The sequence below is a fragment of the Manis pentadactyla genome, chromosome 4 (assembly GCF_030020395.1).
Source record: "Manis pentadactyla isolate mManPen7 chromosome 4, mManPen7.hap1, whole genome shotgun sequence".
In the NCBI taxonomy this organism is placed as follows: Eukaryota; Metazoa; Chordata; class Mammalia; order Pholidota; family Manidae; genus Manis; species Manis pentadactyla.
In genome coordinates this window covers 160321720-160344599 of record NC_080022.1, presented here as the reverse complement: position 1 = coordinate 160344599, position 22880 = coordinate 160321720, and the positions used below count along the sequence as shown (strand labels likewise).

The following is a 22880-nucleotide window of genomic DNA, read 5'->3' as shown; positions in this document are numbered from 1 at the left end:
CCATTATTAAAGTAGAATCCTAACTCCTTCCTCTCAGACTGGTATGCTGAGCTCAGGGAACAGGGGCAGAATCTGAGAACTAGAGCTAGGGAAGCTGAAATCCAGAGGTACCACTGGACACTTGGGGCTCTGCCTTTGAATGTTTCATCCACTCATTGGTCCAGTCACCATGACTCACACTCAATGGAACAACTGCTATCTGAGAAAAATCTGTCTCCATATGTGAAAGTCTCCAGTCACATTCTGACTAACCCATATCCTGCCCCAACCCTCAAATCACGCCAGATTCTCTAAGAGGAATTTGCTGAATCATCAACTAGACCCTTGCCTTTCTGAGTCTTCTATTCATTTGGAATCATTTAGGCTCTAAAAACAGTAATCATAAAGAAACTAGTTCTTTTTGGATACCTACCACATGCAAATCTGGTCACTCACATGGATTTTGTCTCATCTTTTGACCCCAGTACCAGACACATAGTAGGTAATCAGAAATTTTCAACTGAAATTTTAAGCTTTCTTATATGTATACATATGCACACACATACTTTATGTGTGTAGCATACATACGATGCATGTAAAAAAAACCTTTTAAGTCTTCCAGTAACTTATATTTTAGGGTCTTTTATATACTTGTTATTTTCCAGGTGCTGTTGAAGAATTTGGTTATAGATATACCCTGATTGTTTTTGTTTTTACATGTTTTTGTTTTGTTTTTGTTTTTACATATGTTTTACATAACATGGATTGCTAAAAATGGTGGAATGCTCCTGATATTTAGTCTTTCTGCCCTTCCATATAACTGCGTTCTCTCTTCTCTGCAGATCCTCTCCACTCTCTGCATCTTTGTGAACTCCTCTCTCTCACTCTTTCTCTGCTACTGCCTGTGGAACTAGGAAATGTCACCTAGAATTAGTTATGTTCAGTTACCATGAAATGTGACTGCAAAGTAGCTGTCATCCAAGTAAGGTGCAGACTCCACTGTTACAATTTTGGCAGACTTGTCAGGGTGCACCACTAGTTTCTACAGTAATGGAGGGTTTCTGTTGGTGCTGGGACTGGTTCAGGGCACGTCTAAGAGGTGTGACTGTAAACTAATGAGGCTGACTTTATGTAAACAAACATACCACAAAGTCTACAATCCAAACGAATGTTATCCTTTAACATTGTCCTCATGGGAGACCCCACACTTGCTCCAACAGTGCAGCCATTGCTCTAAACACTTTTGGATTTGTCCTCAGAGCCAGTTTATGAGAAAATCTGACTCGTTTCTTAGAGTCACACCTGATTTTTATTCCAAAACAGCATTGCCCAGCATCATCACCCTCCATGTTCACCAGACGTGCCTTCAAATCATTTAAGAGGTTTCCTGAAATCAAATCCAGCCTCAAAGGACAAAGATTTGCAACTATTAAGACTACATAAAGAACAAGCCTTAGGCAGTTCTCTAGAATGAGTCCCCAGATATTTTTATCTGCTTCATTAAAATAGGTGTACAAATACTCACCCTTACAACCTGCTCCTTGAACCTCATCTCATCTTGCTCACTCCTCACACATGATAAGCCCACCGGCCTTCATTCAATCCCTTCAAATGCCACACTATCTTACCAGAGGGTCCTTGTACTTGCTATTCCCTATGCTTATCATGCTTGAATGCTTTTAATCTTGATCATTACATGGCCAACTCTTTCCTAACATTTCAGCTTAAATGCGATATCTTCAAGAGAGGCTTTCTCTGGTCTGGTCACCAAGTCCAAAGTATAAAGTCACTTTCTAAGCACATCACTTTAATTCTCTACATAGCACTTATCACTATATGATATTTTTCTCAATGTTATCATTTGTTTATTTTCTGTCTCCCCTCCATTGGAATGTAACTACACAAGAGTAGAACTTGTCTGTCTTATTCATCACCATATCCCCAACAAACAGTAGGCACTCAATAAATATATGTTTAATTGAATGAATTCCAAGGCTACCTCTTTTAAAGATATTTGTGAATATATTATTTTGAAGGGAATTATTCTACTAAATTTTGAATGCATTGATGTCTTTTTTTCTTTCCAAATAACTACTTAGACATCACATGGCCACAGCCTATGTTCCAGTCACCTGCTCTTCAAGAGTTGATCATTATCTTTTCATTCTTTTGTTTTTAATTTCTAAATACACATGCAATGCAAAATATATTCTCCTGTCAAAAAATAAAACACTATGAAGTTTAAAGATGCCTTTAACAGCCCACCCAACACGTATGTGTACACATGCATACACATTCAAGGTCCTTGTCCCTAAATTCCCCCAGTGAAACCACTGATGTCATCTTGAGGCATGACTGAGCTAGAGGATCTACTTCCAAACTTATTCAGAGTGTGTTTGAAAAGACTTAAGTTCCTTCCTGCACAGGCCTCTCTGTCTTCCCCCAAAGCAATGATCTAATAAAGAGAGAGACAGAGACCAAGCAACAGTGTCTTTAATAACCTAATCTCAGGAATGACATACTATTATTTCCTGCCAAATCTTGTTGATCACACAGACCAACCAATAGAGATTACTGGGGACCCTCTTGGAGACTAGCTACCGACTACCTATCTAGGATTGTTGGGAAATAAATGTAATTAGTAATAGCCTTAAAATATTTCCCTGGTACATTGTAAATGCTCACACACACACACACACACAAATTGTTAGCCAAATAACTCTCAAAAACAAAACAAAACAACCTAAGAGTTTCCAGTAAAGAATTCAAATATTTTACCCATCTCTTTTATAGTCTGTGTTATGCAAACACTACCAAATACAAGGACTTTTTAAAGGTTATAGAATTTTACACCCTAAAACTACACCATCCAACACAGGAGCCACTAGCCATATATGACTACTGAGTACTTGAGATGTGTCTAGTGCAAGTTAAAATGTGATTTAAATGTGAAATTTGCACCAAATTTTTAAGGCTTAAGGACATATGAAATACGTGTGTATGTGTGTGTGTGTATGTATAAACATATATATACACACACACACATATATATATAATCTCAATATATTTTATTTGATTATATGTTGAAATGATAAAATTTTGTATCTACTGAGTTAACTAAAATATATTACTAAAATTACTTTTACTATTTTTGTTTTAATGTCATTACAAGGAAATTAAAATGATGTGGCTCACACAGTATTTCCATTGGACAGCACTGATAGCATTGGCAGAAGATACAGTTATCTTATTTCATACTTAAGGCTCTGAAGACATCATTGGGTGATCTGCTTGGGGGTTTTCTAAATTATTTCCTGAAGTGTCTTATGTTTTTGTTAGAGAAGATGTCCATTTGCCCTTTGGAATGTGGTAGTCCTGGGCATAAAGTCTCTCTCTGTGTCACTGACTCTGGCTTCTTCAGAACCACAATTACAACCAAAATGATATAGTACAGACTTCGCAAGCCCGCTTTCTGCTGGAAAGTAGCAAGGAAGAACATTCTAGAGCTCCATGTCCAGGGTGCAATGAGTACTAGGAGGAGAAAGTTCCAGGAAGAGAAAGTTCTAGGAGGAGAATAGTAATTAAAATGAAACATTTAATCTCCAAATCTCTAAAACCTTTTTGGAACCACACTCTCAAAGTCCTTGGGAAAACCTGAAGACAAGACAACAGGTTGGGACCTAAGTGAAACCAATGAATTTTGAGGCCTGAACTTTGGCAAGATAGGTAAATTGAAATTTACATTTTTCTGGCATGTGAGGTTTTGAATTAAAAACATTTAATTACTGGAATACTTCTATATATTTCTTTGATGTTCCTACCTGAAAACAAGTCAGTTGCGAGGTTGTTGGAAGGTTGTCATTTATGATCAGCAAAGATAAATTTTATTAACTGCTGTTCTTGGTTACCCAGAGAATTATTGGCTTACAAAGCAAGGTTTATACCTAAGTGACCTTGTTTTCTCCTTTGAAATAACAGGTAGGGTTGAAATCATCACCACTTAGTTTGTATTTCTGAATGATAGCTGGAACAGAAAATTCTTATCTGGGGCAAGATATTTTTGTTTTTGATAGAGGAACACAGCTATTTTATAAAACAAGTGTTTGATTTATTTTTGTGTACCTCTAAAAAATAAAGCACAGACCAATGAATGTGATAATAATAATATGAACCTCCACTTACTGAGAGCCTTATATGTCAAGATTATCAATAACTTATCACAACTTATAAGACAGGTTTTATTATTATGCCATTTTGAAGATGAGACATTTGGGCTCAAGATGGCAGCAAAACTGGTTAGGATCATACTCTCATAAGGGGCAGTGCTTGATCTATAGGACCCTAAAGCCTTTTTACCACCTTGCCTACACTTTGAAAGTAATAAAGAAAGCAGATTTCGATTCAGGATAAGGAAACTTTAAAATTATATTAAGCTCTTTTAAATTTAAAGTGAAAATAGACTAGGCCACCTTGGTGAGTAGTGAGTTCCCCTCATGGAGTAAATCATATAGGGCCAAGGGTGTTAAAAGAAAGGCATTGAAGTCTAGCTATTAGGATCCTTTGAACACTGTGATTAAACAATTGTCTCAGTGCCTCCTTATTGCCTTACTGCCTCTCATCAGTAAAAAAGGAAAGTACTAATCACAATAGAAAAGTTGTTAAATTACAAAATGGCATATCATTAATAACGGGTAAATATTTGCATTCATTTTTTTCAAGCAAGTGCAATGAATTGTTCCCTAAAGTCTTCAATTAAAAATTAAAATGAGTTTATATTTTACCCTCATTATACTTTCAAACTGTAAGTAATTATCAGCCAAGCCAAAATTCATCACTTGTGGGGCATGGACAAAATTAAGAATAAGTAAGGAGTTGGTGATCCATAGGTTAGATTCTGATGGTGAAGAAAAACCACTCAATCTGATCATTATTATCTCAGGATTTAAACAGTAACCGTAATTGTATTCTTGGAATACCAAGTTCCCACCCCACCCCCACACCCACACCGTAGTTAATTAGCTGGGCAGGTCTTATAACAAATACCCACTCAGAAACACTGGGTGGTAGAAATGCTGTTGATAATTAAACACCACAATAGCATGGGGCCTATTTCAGGAGCCGCCGAGTGGTCCTGCCCTGGCTGGACTGCTCACCACACACTCACAGACCCTCCATTGTGCTGGCTGTGAGGGCTCCGAGGGATAGCTGCTTGGCTGGAGAAGGAACTGACTGCAGTAAGAGACAAAAGACCAAATGCTGCAAACAGAACAGGAGTTCTGGACTCAGGAGAAAAATATACAGAGTGGGGAAGTGAAAAGGTAATGGATCCAGAAGAAGAGAAGTGGATGGGTAGGAGAATCAATCATAAAATAAACAGTCTTTCTAGTTTCTATGTCCAACCAACCAACCAACCAAAATGAGTTCACCAATCTCAGGTCAAACAGATAATAGTTAGGAAACTGCCAACCATGATAACAGGGTGATTTGCATTCCATTTGCTTTAGAGGAAGTTCCACCGGTTCTTTAAGGTTTCGTTCCACCTCCGTGAAACTTAAAGATGTCTTCATCTTTAAAATAAAAGTGAGTGTTGAAAAGGTTCTCATTCTAAAGTGGCAAAAAATAGGAATGGTGCTCTCAGAACAATTTGGAAGGTGTCAAAAAGCATAAACTATCCCACCATTACTCAAGATAAAACTACTAGTCTAATATAAGTACTGTATTTACCTGCTTCTGCTTAAAATATATTAACCCAGTTTGTTAGGTTGGTTATCTCATACTGAACAGATGCTTCCATTGGCAGTTATATGGGTCGTTAATAACAGGGAGAAAATGTTTACTTTATAAGTCAGCTGATTTGGTAGTCAATAAAGAAAATCTTTCAAAAGAGAATTTTATTAGGCTATTTAAAAAATCCATAGAAAAAGAAATAATGAATCGTTTGCTGGGTGAAATGGTTGGGAACTCACTCAGTTTCTAAATGGAGAGGCTCAGTCAGTGCCTCTCCAACTTGTCCACAGAATCATCTCTAACAACAGAGGCAAGTGAGTATATTCCTGGGGGCATCTGGGGACTTAGCCTGAAAATAAAGGAAGAGATTTCTATAAAATTTCTCTTTTTTTAAGTCCTCACTTTGGGAGGAAGTTTTCCATTCTCTCTCCAGGATAAAAATGTTCATTTTAATTTCTAAATAATGAGCTTTTACCAAAATGTGCACAGAAAAAATTATGCACCAGGAAGACACACATATTAATTCTATGGCTTCAGAGATGCCCACTACACTCCACCAACACCAATACTGTATTATGTTGTTGTTTAGGTGTCCCAGCTTGGGGAGCACAGGGACTTAGATGATCCTGAAAAATTCATCTGGCTAAAAAATTGTATGGATCTTTCCTATTAGTCTGTAAAGAGGCAAAATGATTTATCTTGAAGATGCAGAATCCCTTTGCCACTGCAACTAAAACCATACCAAGTTTATAGCCTAGGAAGAAAGGGAAAGTCTAGAAACAAAATGTGTTCTGCTAGGGAGAGCAGAAAAAATTTCAAGGGGTAGCTACGCATAGCTCAAGAGAAGCTGTCCATCTGAAATGCCACCTGGAATTCACACCAGTAATAACTGTTGTGGGTATAAAAATTAATAGGAGGGATTTCATAGCATTAGAAAAATTTATTTTTATAAATCATGTGTCTATCACCCAAGTGTTGATGCATGCATGCAATTCAAACATCAGGCTTACAATAAAAAGCTCACTGAATGACTTAGCAAGGACAATTCCCCCATTTTCTCTATAATTTGGAGTGGAGGAAGGAGGGGGTAGTGGGTAGAGGGTGCAGTTACTGGGTCTATTAATCAACCTGAAAACTGTGACACAAACTCTGACGCCTAACCTATGTCTAAAAATACACAAATGTATACGAATTTGTTTTAAACTGTCAATGCCTATATTTAGGACCTTCCCAGCAAGGCTATAATGAGACTGTGTTTGAGGGATTCAGTCATAGCAGACTGTACCATTAATCTGAAGTTAGTTAAATTAACAGCATTTAGTACTGACTTGTCAATCTCACTGCTCCAGGAAATTGCACCTTGAGGCTACTAATATTGCCAATTTTTCCACTGGTGTATGCACCCGCGTGTGTGTATGTGTATTTTTTTTCTCCAGAACCTCCGTGTTCATACACCCACCATTGCTTCCCTACATCCACAGCACTTATATTATCATTTATTCTGGCCTCCTTTAGGCTTCCCCAGGGATTCTGCATAGTGTAGCTGCTCAGTGAAAGAGTTTTTTAGCCTTATATTTATTTGTTTATTTTTCTGTCATGGCTCATGACTGAGGCTTTAAAAAAAAAGTGTGACAGTATTTAGAGTCCATGATTGACTGCTCCAGCAACATTCATGAACCATGACAAATCCGCAGCAAACACAGTCCTGAGTGTTCTAAACAGCAGCTTTCAAAAGAAAGAAGAAAGAAAAAGAAAAAAGACTCAACTAATTTTTCATTGACCTCATCTGTAAATAAATTTAGACTGATGGTGAGCAGGGGCAATAATAAATTAGTATTCATTTCCTGTAATTAATGCAAACATGCCCATGCACATAGAGAACTGAATATATAACCACCTGATTTCCATTTCAAAATATACCTAACAAATTTTCACTTGAGTTATCTTCATAGTACTTTCCCCCTTAATTAGAAGAATTAAATGGTTGGATTTCTTTCCCACTCACCAGGGGGAAGTATTGTTTTGGTCACAGAGAGTGTCAAACACATGTTGGCGACAGACCTGCAGAACTGTATTCTCATCTGTTTCATTATTTGTGTGATACCCTACCACATGGCCATGTGAGGCTGCCTTCTCCTCTTTATCATTAATCAGAAAGCACTCCTCCAAGTGACTCAGTGACTGCCTAGGCAGTCCCTCACATGCACGAGATCCATGAGAAAAACACAAGTAGCAGCCTCCCAACCTGACTCACAGATGTGAAATGTTCTATCACAAGTATATTCACTTATACAGGGCAGGTTGGGTAAACAATATGATGTGAATCAAATAAAGACTATCACATATTGAGTAAAACAGAAATAACAAAGTGTCTAGCCCTTGCTCTCTTGGGCATGGGCATCTCAAGAGACCATCCTTACAATCAGACAGCAATCAAACATCCAATCGATGGAAGATCCATGACTGATCACAGCCAAGTCATCCAGTCATCAGAACTCACTAGCTCTACTGTGGCAGTGATAGTGAAACACTTGGCTAGCAATAAATAAATTGATTAATAATAACAGAATCACACCACTAAGGCATACATACAAAAATGTCTATGAGCTGGGCAGAATGTGGTAAGAGCAGAAAATCTGAATGAGGTTCTATCAAAGGGGGAAGAAAAAAAAGACCAAACAACTTGGGCAGAATACCTTGTGGATGACTTTACTTAGGGTCTTCCTAGCCCTCCAGAGCCCTTGTCCTAAGTGTTTATCCCTCTAAAGACCATGCAAACATGCAAACAAATGTACACAAGTTGGATTAGAAGTGGCCCTCACAGGTACTTGATAACAGAATTCTAATTAACTGTGCTAAGCAGCTATTTGAGGTACATGTGACAAGAGGGCCAGAGGGCAATTGCAGTATCTTAAATTGATAGATTTACCACTTAATCTAGTTATAAATGCCACTAATTAGACCTTATTGTAGTAAGAAGTTTAATAAAGAACGCAGGATACCACTTTCCCCAGACATTTTTTTTAAACGTATAGTAGACCCTTAGATATCCTATCAATGAAGCAGCATGCCACAGAAAGAGTCACCCCATTTCTTTCCCTTCAGTTGTCAGCCTGGAAAGCAGAGCGATGCACCTCAACACACTGGTGCAGGAAGCCCAGGAGAGGGTGAGTGAATTGGCTGCTCATGTGGAGAATGAAGGATTCAGTCTGGACAACACTGAGAGAGAGAAACAGCTGAAAGCTTGGGAGTGGAGGTATCGGCTCTACAGACGCATGAAAACAGGCTTTGAACACGCCAGTGAGTATTAGCAGAGGGCTTCCACATTTAACTAGAAGCCACCTTGGTTTGAGACAGCCATGCCTTCTTTTACTGATTTTCTGCAACTCTACAGGGTCATGGATGGCCGTTGTCAGCCTATTTGGAACAAGGGCCCTGGGAGGCTGTAAAAGGATCCTTTGTTTTGCTTGATTTTCTGGCTCCTGATAGGTTCTCATGGCCACAGCCATGAGGCCTCAGTGCTGCTGGCCTCCCTCCACCATGTCACACTCATCTAGCACTTTCCACCCCCTTACGCCCTAATGCCTAATAACCTGGATGGTCTGATGCCCTAAGTGGCTATATTTGGGGATGTGGAAGTAGAAAAATATTTGTGCACCTATTTGTCCAGTTTCTGCTTAAGCCCAGGTTTAAGCTGTTTTCAACTCTCTACTGCATTTTTAATATAGATCTTATATAAACTGACCTTCAGTCAATACAGGCGACAGAGAAAGATAGTTAGTCATCCCCTGAATTACACTTTTCTCTGCACTTCATTCTCTTTACCAATTCATTTTGTTGGTTTAAGAAAGCCTCGTTCCTGGGTAATGCTCATTAGCACTGGAAGGTACTGCTAAGTGCAGCCCCAGTATAAAAATTACATACATTTAAACACTCATGAAATACTAAAATCTTCTTCCTAAATGCCTTATTTAAACAACAGCCAAAACGTTAGACATGAAAATTTAAATGTAAGGGAAAGAGGAGTTCATTAGTTTGGAAATTATCTGCTTCTGCTTTGTGATACAAAGACCAAAGGCAGTGAAAATCTTGTGATATATTGTGAAAATTTTGTGATTATAAACCAATACTAAAGGCAGTGAAAATCTTGTTTTCTGAAGTAGTACTGTATACAAAGTGCCAAATCTAGGCCTAATCCTCTCTTGAAGCAAGTAGTTTAAGCAACATGAATGAAAGATTGCTTTCACTGTTAATCTTTTCAGCAGTGCTGATAATGTGGTTTTTGTTTTTGTTTTTGTTTTTAAGACATTCAGAAGTTTTAACATTTGCTATTGTACCTCATTTAGGACAGATTAATATTAGAGGCAGACATATTTTTAGACTTGATGCCATTTTTCAGTAATTTTCTAAATTACAGAATATCTTTTGGGTGTTAAGGAATACCTAAGGCCATAAGGAGTCCTTCAGAACCTGAGGTTAGTGGACACATTTGCTCATGAACTCCTTCTCAGAAAATTCTACTTGATGTACTAGGAGGCAGTGTGAGAGCAAGACAAGTTATCATTCCATCCTGGAAAGAGCCCAGAATCAGGCATGTGCCGCCATGGGCCTTCATCCTAGCTTTGATATGCCCTTAAACAAGAAATTCTGCCTCCTTGGACTGCAGTGTCCTCATCCTAAAAGTAGGGATGCCATTACTTGGCCTTTCTATCCAATAGGGGTGCAAAAAATCTCCAGTAAAATGCTTTACATGAAAATACTTTATGAAATGTAATGGTCCCTATCTACAACTGTTGGTTCCTGCTAACACTTTCTGGCCTCCTCTCCCCTGGTCCAGCCCAATCTCCTATTGTGTTTCCAGGAGACTTTGAGAAAGCTTAGCTGGCATTATTTACCCCTTCAGAAGATGTTCTAATGCTCAAATAAGACCACGATGGCAACAAATAAAGGCCATTGAGAGTTCTAATGAAAATGTTCAAAAGCAAAAGCTATTAGGCTCTACAAACAAATGTTTCCATAGTGTGTGTTTCAGGGTATCCTTTGAAGAGGCAGGAACATTGTTTGAAAAGGATTTGCTATGTTAAGATCCTTGTGTTTTCCCTTCTGTCCCAGGAGCCCCCGAGGTGCCAACCAATGCCTGTCTCATGGTAACCAGCAGTACATCACTCACTGTCAGCTTTCAAGAGCCTCTTAGTGTCAACGCAGCTGTAGTAACCAGATATAAAGGTACTAGACTCCAGATATTTTGTCATTGCTGGTTCTTAAAAAACAACCCATTTTTGAAGATCAACTGTGCATTCTGTATCTGTTCTTCCTGATAGGATATTTTTTATCCCATTTACTTCTGGAGTTGAAATATTTCCACAGGCACTCACATCATATAGCACCATAAGGTAAATGAGAACAAGTTATAGAAAGGATGACCCACAAGACCAGGCTGTCATTTCAGGCTCCTCCATTAATGTTAATATTCCATCCCCGTTTGCAGGGGGCCTTCTCTGTGCATAGCAGAGGGTTAGGGTCAGCACTCCACAGGACATAGTGAAGAATCAGCCTCGATCCAAGGAGCTTAGAGGCTGGGATATGGAATATACTATATAGGGAGCATATAAATTGATAGCTATAATAGCAGGTAACTAGGGTTAAAGGTTAAAAAAAAAAGATCAAGTGCAATGGAGGTCAGAAAAAAAAGAGGGATGGTAAAATGGTATGATCAGAAAGGCCCCAGGGTAGAGGTGGTATTTGGTCCTGGCTTTCAAAGATGGCTAGGATTTGACCCAGAAGACAGTGGGGCTGGGGAGGTAAACTCCAAGTGGAGAGAACAAGTAGATACTGGTGTAAAAGCAAGAACATGCTAGAACTAGTAGAGGAGAATAAGAGATCGAGTAGTGAGTGGCTCCAGCAGAGGGGAGGGTTCATGAGAAGGTACAGTGAAATGTAAGATTAGGGAGTGAATCTAGGGTCAGGAGGCAGGGGCAGAATGAGGCTTCAAATCAAGCTTAAGTTTAGACTTTATTTGATGAACCCTGAAGACTTCTGAATAAGATGAGGGCAAGATCAGAGGGAGACTTTCTCTGCCCACACCCTATACCTTTCTGAGATTTCAGTGGCAATACTGTGTATGATGTATTTAAAAAGATATTGATTTAGAATAAGGAAATGACTTAGGAAGCTCTTCAGGAGAGAGCTCATGACAGCCTAATCTAACCTGCCATAGCAGCTCCAGGAAAGGAGAGCGAGCCCAGAGAAGAAAGCTGTTAGGGAGATGCTATGATGATTCAGCCAGGGCTCACATAGTGCCAGCTATGTGCCAGGCACTGTTTAAAGCCTTTATATTACTAACTCTGTTAACCTTTACAACAACCCTATGAGATAGGTACTGTTATGATTCCCCTTTGCACATGAGATAACTTAGGCAGTGAGGTTAAGGAATTTGCCTAAAGACTCACAGCAAAGCCAGAAGTAGTATCACATCGTTAACTCTTCAATTTGGTGAACAAAAGAGAAAGAAATTCATTTTCCTTATTCACGGAAATGTACAGAAATACCCTGAACAGCCCTAAAACCTGATCAAGTTCCCCAAGCATACTGTAAGATGCCAGGCCACAGCCAGTTCTCCATTCAGCTCACTACACTGCTCCCTCGGTCCATAAAAATAGCCAAGTATTGTATGTGGTTCCTTTTTCCCCCCCAGGGCCTGTTCACAGAGAGCCTCCTAGGTCTGCAAACATTACTCTGCCCACACCCTATACCTTTCTGAGGTACCTGGAACGTCCCAGATAACTCTGCTCTGTTTGCATTACCTTAGGTGAGACAGCATTGAACTGGTTATCACTTTGGGTTTTCTGTATCAGTCTAAGAAAATACAGGCTAAGGGTTCTAGTGACGACAGATAAATGAAGCCACCCACAGTGGAATGGCCTCCCACAGCCTTCCTTTGATCCCATTCTGATACCATCTCTTGGTTCTCATCTGCTAAGACTTTCGGAAATTCAGAGCAAGTGTTTGCCACAGTGTCAGCCATGGGCATTTTCCTCTTTCTGCCTCCCTCCAGCTCAGGGTTTTGATGAAGCGAAGCACTTCATCAGTACTGCCCAACTTGACATTTCCTTCTTATCTACGACTAGTGAGCTATCAGGAGCTAGTTTATCCAGACTGTCAGCTATTTAATACTTGACCATAATGCCAGTAAATCCTATCAGCATTCACATATTAACACATCTCATCTCAGGGAGACTTGCAGTTAGTTGGGGTTGAAATGAAAGCCACAAGTGGGTTCTGTTAGTGACTGGAGGGGATTAATTAAGAATTATAAACAGAATTGTCTGTTGCATTATGGAGTAGGCTTCCTGTGTTAGTTTATAAGGTCATAAATTGAGTCCTTAACCTAACCACTCTCAAGGATTATTTAAAATAGCTGGCAGCCTACTGTACCTAGAGACAGCATGACAGTCTTTAATTCAAGGCTGAAGTAATTATTTAATTAAGGAAATATCAGCAAAATTTACCTAAGACTTATTTTGTTTGCTTTAAAATTATTTTGTTTGTAAAAACAATTTCACAATCCACAGAATGAAATGGCAGTTATTTAATTGATTAGAGGTAAGGCTCAACCCTACAGTATTTAGGGTTTGGAAAACATCTTATGCTGCTCTCCAGAATTTCTGTGTTCAGAAATAACCTCAAGTCTACTCTGACAACTGGGTATTTTCCCCCTTTGTACTTAAGCCAGTGTTTGAAAGAAAATCTGAATCATTCCATTTCTCACTTGTTTAAACTCAACTCATCAACATGTTGGTCTTTTTTAAGAGTTGTTGATATCCAGAAATCTTTTGTAGAGCATCTGTTCATAAGCCTTCCTCAGGCCCTGGGACCATGCACCAGACCAATACCCAGAGATCAAAGATGTCAATTTCAGCTAAAAACCCAGGAAACGGTTTTGAGTGAGAACCATTGGAGTTTTCTGCCTGCATCTCCAGCAGGAAAATGGGGCTAAGAGAGCTATTGTCTGTTTCTAGGTGTTTCTTCCTTCGATAAGAATGCTTCTTCTTTTGGTCCCATCTCAGCCATTTTGATGGCTTATGGAGCAAAACTAGAGTTATTGCCAATGCTTTGATGTTCTGGACAATCGCCACAACTTCGTTCCACATTCTCCTCCTCACTGGCTTGGGTAGCCTGTCTGAAACTCCCATTTGCAGAATACATGTCACTTCTCTGCAGTTCCAAAGCAGAAACCAGAAAAGTTTCAAAAGTGATTCCATTGCTCTTTGCAGGGTTGGGGGTGGATAGGAAAATATCCTGTAACAGGTGCAGTACAGCATCTGTTTTCCATCCACAGGATGAATTACTCTCTAGCTTTTTTTTAAAAAGCAGCCACACCTTGGGGTTTGCCAATTACAAGATGCTGTTGTTCCCATGAGTGTGAGCAACACCCCAGTTTGGATGGTGGCCCTCCCCACCTTGCTCTCTAACAGATTAGAAACTGCCATCCTAATTCCTCCCTACAAAGGTTTGTAATAGCAAATTATTTAATTATTCCTCATTTGATGGCATTTAAAAAACAAAAACAAAAAAAGCACTTCTCCTTGTAGAGATGTCAAGACCTTCCTTCCAGGAGCTGGTAGTATATCTGCTTCTATACAGACCTGACCAGTGCTCCTGCCAGCCAGCACCTCCAGTTTCTTTCTCAGAAGGAGAGGAAGCAAAAGAGTTCCAGTTAGATACCTAGGGGTACCGCAGCTTCTAGGAGAAAGAGTCCACCATTCGCACATTAAAACCATCAGGGTTGATCATTTATGATTATAGTGTGAACTTGATCATGACTTAATTGCTTGAACCATCTTTCCACAAGATTTAAGAAAAACTGACCTCATGGGTCTTGGATGCATAGTGCTTAGTAATTTATATTATTTTTACCCCTTATATTTTTCCCCCTATACCCTGTAGTTGGAAAGATATTTGTCTACCAAAAAAAAAAAAAAACACTGATTAGAGAATGTAATTATTTTCCATATTCAATTAATGGAAGAACTAATCTGATCCCAAGCTGAACTAACTACTCTCAGTACTAAATGGAAGTGATATAATTCCACAAAGCAAAAAGATTTATAACTTTATTTGGCATGCTTGGGCAGCAGTGAAGCCAAAAGTTTGCAGATGAGAGCAACTAGGAGAGGCAGAAGCTATGTCCAGAGGACATGAAACTCAGTGGGTTGACACTTTTTGCACACAAGTGAAAGCGTGGAAGTCAGCTGAGCTTGTAAATGTATGATGAGGATAAAGAGCAGGCCCAGAGAGTGAGAGAATAGCAACACTACTCAAGTCATTTCTTCTAAGATGCTACAGCTTCTGTATCCTTAGTTCTCCTCAATCTGTCCACTAGTTGCTGAGTTGTGAGGATCCAGCCAGTTTACTCTCCAACCATCTTATGAACCACCTTAAAACCTTTCTCCAGTTAAATATGCTGTGAAGCATTTTCTTTCTGCATTTTCTTCATTTAGAAAAATTTCCAACCCTCAAACAATACAGTACAGGTTAAATATGTTGTAAATATGAAATAAAAAAGTCAAGATTTCACGATTTCACCTTCCCCCAATGTCACATTGCTATCACCAAGCTAATCCCTGAGTTAAATGTATGTCCTTCCAGATCCTTTATTGATGCACATATACGTAAGTATATAGACATACATAGATGTATAATTTTCTGTCCTCTAATAGTATACTATCACACTATTTGTATAATATTACTAGATTTTTTTTCAATTCAACAATATATCATATACATCATGTACCTCTTTGTATGTCAGTGTGTTTGGATCTTCATTTTTTAATAGTTGTATAGTAGTCCTATTCCCTCGATAGAGGTGCCATAATTTATTTAATTATTCTCCCTATGATGGACATAGGTTGTTTCCATTTTTTTCCTGTTATATAATGTTGCAACCCTTGTACGTGTCTCTATTTTACCTGTGAGACTATTTTTGTCTAGGATTGTAAACTAGAAGAAGTGGAAACTTTTGTGTATTTATATACAGTGACACAGTGATCTGTCTGCACCTGTGCTAATCGCATGTAGTAACTTTATAGTGTATTTTAACATCTGGTAGGAAATATCCCTTCCCATGATAATCATTTTCTAAATGTCTCAGTTATTTGGAGTCATGCTCTCTTCCAAATGAATTTAAAATTGACTTGTCAAGTTTAATTTTTAAAATCTTATTGGTCTAACATCATGTTCCTAAATTAATTTGGAAACATTTCTCATCCATGACATGTCCTCCTAATCAAGTTGCATTTTACATATTCAGGAAAGTTTAATAATTTTCTTTATTTAGGTCTTCTACACTTCCTGCTAGGTTTCATGCTAGATATATTTTATTGTTTTTATGGCTATTATGAATGACCTCTCTTTTCAAGATATTCTTTAATTGTCCATTGTGGGACAGAAGAGCTATTGCTAATTTTTAAAAAACCTTTAGTTGCTACTTTACTGAACTCTCTTAGTAATAGCTATTTTTTTCAGTAGGTAAAAAAATCTCATGAATATTTTTGTCAGCTTCAAGTAAAAATCATTTGTTCCTTTCTACTACTTTTCATTCTTTTAGGGGGTCTTACTTCATTAACTGGAATCAGTGTGATTTCTAGTTCCCATTACATTATGTAAGTAACTGGGACAGTAGATACCTCTTTGACCTGCCTTTGTCAACATGCATCTAATACTTTACCATTAAGTATGATGTCTCTTGTAGGTTTCTGGTAGATACCCTTTACCAAATTAAGGAAGTTTCATTTGGATTATGATACTGATATAACATTGAATACAATTTTTAAATCTCCTCTGTGATTGTAGCCCCTTTAGTATTTCAAAAGTCATATATTTGTGCCCTTTCTTTTAGAAGTGTTAAACATTTGTCTATTTCACTGGTTTGAAGAATTAACTTTTGTGTCATAAAACCTATTTCTTGCTTATTTTCTACTTTAGAAATTTCTGGCTTTAGCTTTGCCATTTCCTATTACTTTCTGTGGGCTTTACACTATTGTTTCTTTCCTAGTTTTGGTTTTGTTTTGTTTTGTTTGAAAACTTAATCTACTTATTCTTTTATTTTTCTTGTTTCCTAATCCATGGATTTAAGGCTATACATTTTTCCCTGACTGTTTCATCCATAGCCAAAAAGTTTAAAATGTGGTGCTATGATTTTCTTTATTTATAAATAATTTGTAATTTGTTTCACTTCCACTTTAACTGGAGTTTTCAGATAAGCTGTTTTAAACTTCTAAGTAGCCATACTTCTTGCTTTATTTTTATTGTTAATTTCTGATTTTATTATATTATAATAAGAAGAATTTTAAATGTGAGCTTGTAGTCTGTTGAAATTTTTAAAAATTCTTACTTGTGACTAAGCAATGAATCAGTGTATATGTACCATACTTGGTATTTGAAAGGCATGTGTAAACTCCATTGAGTATAAAGTGTGAATTTGTGTGTGTTGCTTAAATCCCTGTTTTTTTCTAAAGTATCTGTCCCTTTGATCTTTGATCTTTGAGAAGCTGCTCTATTTGTCTTGCTTAAAGCTGCTTGCTTCAGTTAATGTTTGTAATTAACATTGCTTTCTATGTTTCCATCTGCTTGCTTCTTTTCTGTGCTATTATTTTCATTTTTTCCATGACATCTGAAATACATTCATCTTTTGTATACAGTTAAACTTACTTACTCAATCTTAGAGTCCCTTTTTATATACATTTAATTTTTTGTCCAAAATGATATAAAAATGGGATTTAAAAACAAATTTGTACTGAAAGGCTTAAAAATGAGGAAACAAGAGTCATTGGTTCTACTCTTCTCCCTCATCTCCTTAGAGCCAACCACTTTAAACTCCTTTAGTTCTCGTAGTTACCTACTTAAATTCACACAGTTCTATGGCTATTTCTTGATTTATCAACTGCAGATCTTATGTACGCAGTCATAACTATAATAAAAGAATTTAACTCTCTTATAAACCACACTCACCTACACTCCCTTATTCTCTCAACATAATCATATTCCTATTTTTAGTTAAGCCAACCATATTTATACTATTATGAGTGTGTTTTTGACATTGCAAAATCAAGTAGTATACTATGATTGTATTTCCTTTCCTATATATATTTTCTTCAAATATCTAATCATCTTTTTCTCTTATTTACCCTACCTGCCATTATTATATTCAAAGTTTATTTCAAAGGTTCCTTTCAGAGTACCTATTTTCCCAAGAGTAATGCCTATTTTCCATCCCAGAGTACTCTCTGCTCCTGTTCCACTATAAATAGTATCTCATTAGGTTTGGATTAGGGAAATTCAAATTAAAACCACAATGAAATATTACTACCTGCCTATCACAATAGCAGAAAATTAAGTAGTGACAACACCAAATGGCAAGGATGCAGAGAAATCGGATCGTTTGTACATTGCTGGTAGGAATATAGTGATACACCCACTCTGGAAAACAGTTTGACAATTTCTTAAAAAAACTAAACATACAACTACCATATGCCCTACCAACTGCACTACTGGGCATTTATCCCAGAAAAATGACAACTTGTGTTCATATAAAAACCAGTACACAAATGTTTATAGCAGCTTTATCTGTAATAACCAAAAGCTGATCCTTCAATTAGTGAATGGTTAAACAAACTGGTACAAGTCATACCATGGAATACATCTCAGCAGTAAAAACAAACAAATTATTGATACACTTAACAACCTGGATGAATCTCCAGAGAATTATGGTAAAACAAACAGCCCATCCATAAAGCTATGGAGCATTATTCCATCTAAATCACTCTCTTGAAATGACAAAATTATAGAAATAAAGAGCAGATTAGTGGTTTCTAGGGATTAAGGAGGAAATGAGGAGGAGGGAAATGGGTATGTGTGGCTTATTTTTTTTCTAGTTAATGGATATATTTTTAAATATCTTGTTTCTCTCTTATTAAAGGATCTGTAGAGAAAAAGGGTAAGCAGCATCTTGATGTGACTTCTGCTTCTTGACCTAATACTGGTATCAGCCTAAGTCAGCACATTGATGAAAGTATATCTGCTAGGCAAAAAAATATTTAAGGTACCCAGGGACAAGCAGGGGACTGGGATGTTCTATCACCTGGTGAAGGATTGTTCCTGACACTCATTTCTTCTTCTTCTTCTTGTATTTGGAAAAATCACAGATCCACAGTGTAGTTTCTGGAATATATGAGTTTTCCCCTAACATTAACAGTTACTTGAAGACAGAAATCTTATCTTTTTCATTTTCCCGCTCACCCCGATAGTCCAGTAGCATTGGTCTTCTTTCTGTTCTTAGTATTTCCCCCACTGCAGGACCTTTGCATATGAATGATCCTTCTGCCGGGAACACACTGGCCTTCATATTCACTGACCACTGATTGTTCAGGTCTCTATGAAAAGTAATTTCTCAGAGAAGCATTTTCTAAGTATTTCATATAAATCGGGCTTATTATAAGTTCTATTATGCCTTTCACCCTTTATTCAAAGGGTGAAAGGCATAATAAGCTTTCTTCAAAGCTTGCAAGTATTTATTTACCTCTGTGGTACATTTTTAAGTTTAAATTTCTTTCTTATACAACAAAAAGATTTATGTATTATATAGTTTTTAATACCTAATATACCTAAGATATTATTTCCCAAATTTAATGTGGCCATCATTGGATGTTTCACGGACTAATGTTTCATGGAACACTGAGAATATTTAGAACAGGAATTCTCAATCTAAGCTGCATATTAGCGTCACCTTAAGATCCATGCTGTGGTCCCTTCCAAACCAACCAAATCTGAGTCTTTGCAGGCTAGGGACCGAAGCACACATATTTTTCAAGAGCTAGGTGATTCTAATGGACAGCTAGGCTAGGCTGTGCATGTGCAGCCGTGTTTTTAGTATCTGTCCCTCCCATCAGACTGCAAGCCTCATGAGAGCAGGAACTTTTTGTTCATTTCTGAATTCCCAGAACTTGGCATAGGGCTCAACATATATTTGGTTAGGCATTCAGTTAATTTATTGTGAGTCACAGTGAACATGCTAAACACAGTCCCCTTGTTTTGGGGGCTTAGAGGCAAGTGAGGAAAAGAAAGTTTGCCAACATAAGAATTCACTTTACAGTATAGGGAAAATAAGGCCTGTCACTGACCCAAAGTGTTGGGACTGAAGTTTTTAATGGGCTTTGTCCAACACCTTCTTGTACTGAGCCTCAGTTCTCATCCCTTTCCTTTCTAAATCATCCACAGTTCTTTCCTCAGACCCCCTCCCCTCTCTTTCTGTTCATCCTTCTGCACAATCCCGGCTTCCCCCAAGCTCGCAGTCTTCAACACACTTGCTACTGGAAAGTTTCTGCAAAGGTGATCACATCAGTATTAAGCAGAGCTGCTTATTTCTCCCTCCTCCCCCTCCCACACTCCTCTGGAACTTTGGAGCCATGAAGCCTCTTGGCGGAGAGGGAGGCCCACCAGACAGCTCTTTATTGCCATGCAACTGTGAGATTCCTCCCAACACTTCCTCCTAGGGAACAGTCAGCCTGCCAATCGTGATTAAACAGTGGAGCAGTAGATGGTGATGCGCCTAGCCCTCCCCAACCCCCACCCACTGGCTAACCCCAACCAGCCCCATGACTACATCACACCACCATCCCCACCCCCGGACTGAACAAACTGTATCACTTACCCCCTGGGAGCCTGGCAGTTGCTGAGCCCAGACACTGCAGGGGCTGGTGACTTTCCAGTGGCTACAGAGGTAGGTCTCCACTCAAGGTGCAGCTCTGCCCATGACTCCCCAGCTGGGCACACAGGGGGCACTGTAGATGATGAACCACTGTCTGGGCCACCTTCGCCCCTCAGGGATTTTCTCGATTCTTTTATGACAAGATCCCTTTGCAGCATTATAGTTCGTCAATAGCCCAAGACTGCTTTCTAGAATTTCTCTCCAGGAGAAAGTGTGTTTTTCTAAGAAATAGGTGTTCTAGCCTGAAACCTAAATTTCATGTGAGGGCTCAAAAATGAAACAAAAATAATCACCCTCAAGTCTGGAAGCTGAGGGATCTCTCTAGGCCATGAAGAGTCCTTACTTTTGGGAGGTGGGAAGTAGGGGTGGTCCTTTGTGCTTCTTAAAATTTTTCCAATATAAAAATAATGCATGCTTCTTGTATTAGCCAGAGTTCCAGCAGAAATCAGAAGCACACTCTGACTGAATTCTGAAGAAATTTTAATGAAGGGATTATTTTTCAAAGAGGCTGGCAAGATTTGTGAATGGACAAGGGATAGCAAGGCCAACAGAACTAGCAACAATGGGAAGCTATTATCACCCCTAGACTTGCAGGGTAGAGGCATAGAAGCTAGGGCAGGGGCCTGTGTGAAAGGACACGCCCACCGCCACACTGACGCACTGGGTGAACCCAACTAGAAGCCCAAGGGCAAGGGGCCCCAGGTGATGCAGTCTGTAGGGGTCAGCCTCCTGGAGACACAGAGCAGGACAGTAAAGGTCAAAATCTTTCCTGGGGTGAAAAGTGCAGGGGGAACAAACAGAAAAACCAGTATAATAAGTATAGAACATCACAAACAACAGACAATTTAAGCAAAGAAACAACTCACTCACCCTTAGTCCTACATCCCAAGGAAACCTACTCCTTGAAGGAAATTCCAATTATTTTTTTATGTATCCATAATAAAGTTAAAATCATATATTTAATAATAATGGTGAACATTTGTCCAGCCATACCACGTACCAGGCACTGGGATAGGGCTTTACAAGTGTTGCTTCTTCTAAACCTCACAGCCCATGGAATAGGGACGATTATCCTTACTTCATGAATGAGAAGCCTCAAGCAAAGAGAGGAACTTGCTGAAGGTCCTGCAGCCAGCTAGAGTCCAGTTTAACTTCAGTCATTCATCTCAGAGCCACTACTCTTAATGCTTACGTTGCCCTGCCCTCTTTTCCACTTCACATTCCTATGTTATTTCTGCTTTGAGGCATTGTTTTAATTCACACATATTACCTGGAACACATCAGTGTGCATTTTAGGCTTTCTCAATTGTTGGCTATTCAACTTGTTTACAATTGTTTCACTATTATAAAGGCTGCTGCCATGAACATCTCTGTATTTAGAGTTTTTCCTGCAGTTTGGTGTATTTCTTTAAAAAAGAGTTCTGTACCTTTTCCCTCCTTTTAAAATCAGTCTTGAATTTTCTATCATTTTGAGTCACATAGTTTTAAGTAGCTAACTGTGGACATGGGAAATACTATTAAGACTACCTAATTGTATCATTCCATTCCACCCCGAAGAAAAGAAAAATAAAATTAAGAAAAATGGGAGGAAGCAGAGTGAGTAAAGGAGCTCTAATTTTGATGAAAAATGGCATCTAAATATGTTGAAGGTCCATCACCTTATCTAATCCCACTGCTCCAAGTGTGAAATGGGAGCCTATCCATGAACAGTAATGCACTGCACTCAGGAAGTGCTGCAAACACATTAACCTAATCTAAATAAATGGGGTTGCATCTCTTCTATCCTAATCAACATTCCCACTTCTGATAAAGCATGTGCTAAGGACTACACTGATGGATAAAAACAGGAGAACTTAGGTCAGACTGTTCACCGCCAAAGAAAAGTTATCCATTGATAAAAGAAGGATTTAGACTATTCTACAAAGAACTTTAAATTCTAAAAATGTGCATTTGATTTAGGGAAGTTCATACCATTCTTCAGTACAGTAACTGATGACTCACTCAAGGAATATGAGATAAACAATTTTCTAAAAAATACCTAACTTCATTGGCAAGTGTCGAAATCTTGAATTGTCTGCCCTGTACAGTTTGCTGATTAAGGCAGGTTATAAATTGAGTCAAAGTGCCAGTCTCCTGGGAACCTGTGATTTGTGAAGGATGGTATCATGGCAAACTTTGGTAGCAGAACATGGGTCTACAATAAGCCAACATTACACAGTGGAAAGAGTCCTAGCCAAAAAGTCAGGAGACTGCTATCCTAGTCCTGGTTCTGCTCTAACTAGCTAGGTGACTTCCTTGGGTAAGTCACTTCTCTTTGAGTCTCAGTTCTCACCTCTGAAGAAAGGAGAGAATAGGACTAAGTCAGTGGTTTTCAACCAGATCCATGGAATCTCAGGTTTCCACAGAGATG

The 22880-nt window shown here is 38.5% G+C and overlaps 1 protein-coding gene across 2 annotated transcripts in view; it reads left to right on the top strand.

Moving 5' to 3' along the window:
* The window catches only part of ANKFN1 (ankyrin repeat and fibronectin type III domain containing 1), a 359764-nt gene that overhangs the window by 234547 nt on the left and 102337 nt on the right, over positions 1-22880 (top strand). For both annotated transcript variants that reach the window (XM_057501323.1, XM_036879836.2), the window contains exons 6-7: positions 8812-9006; positions 10819-10932. In XM_057501323.1, coding sequence (XP_057357306.1) covers positions 8812-9006; positions 10819-10932 — 309 coding nt within the window. The remainder of the gene's footprint in view (positions 1-8811; positions 9007-10818; positions 10933-22880) is intronic.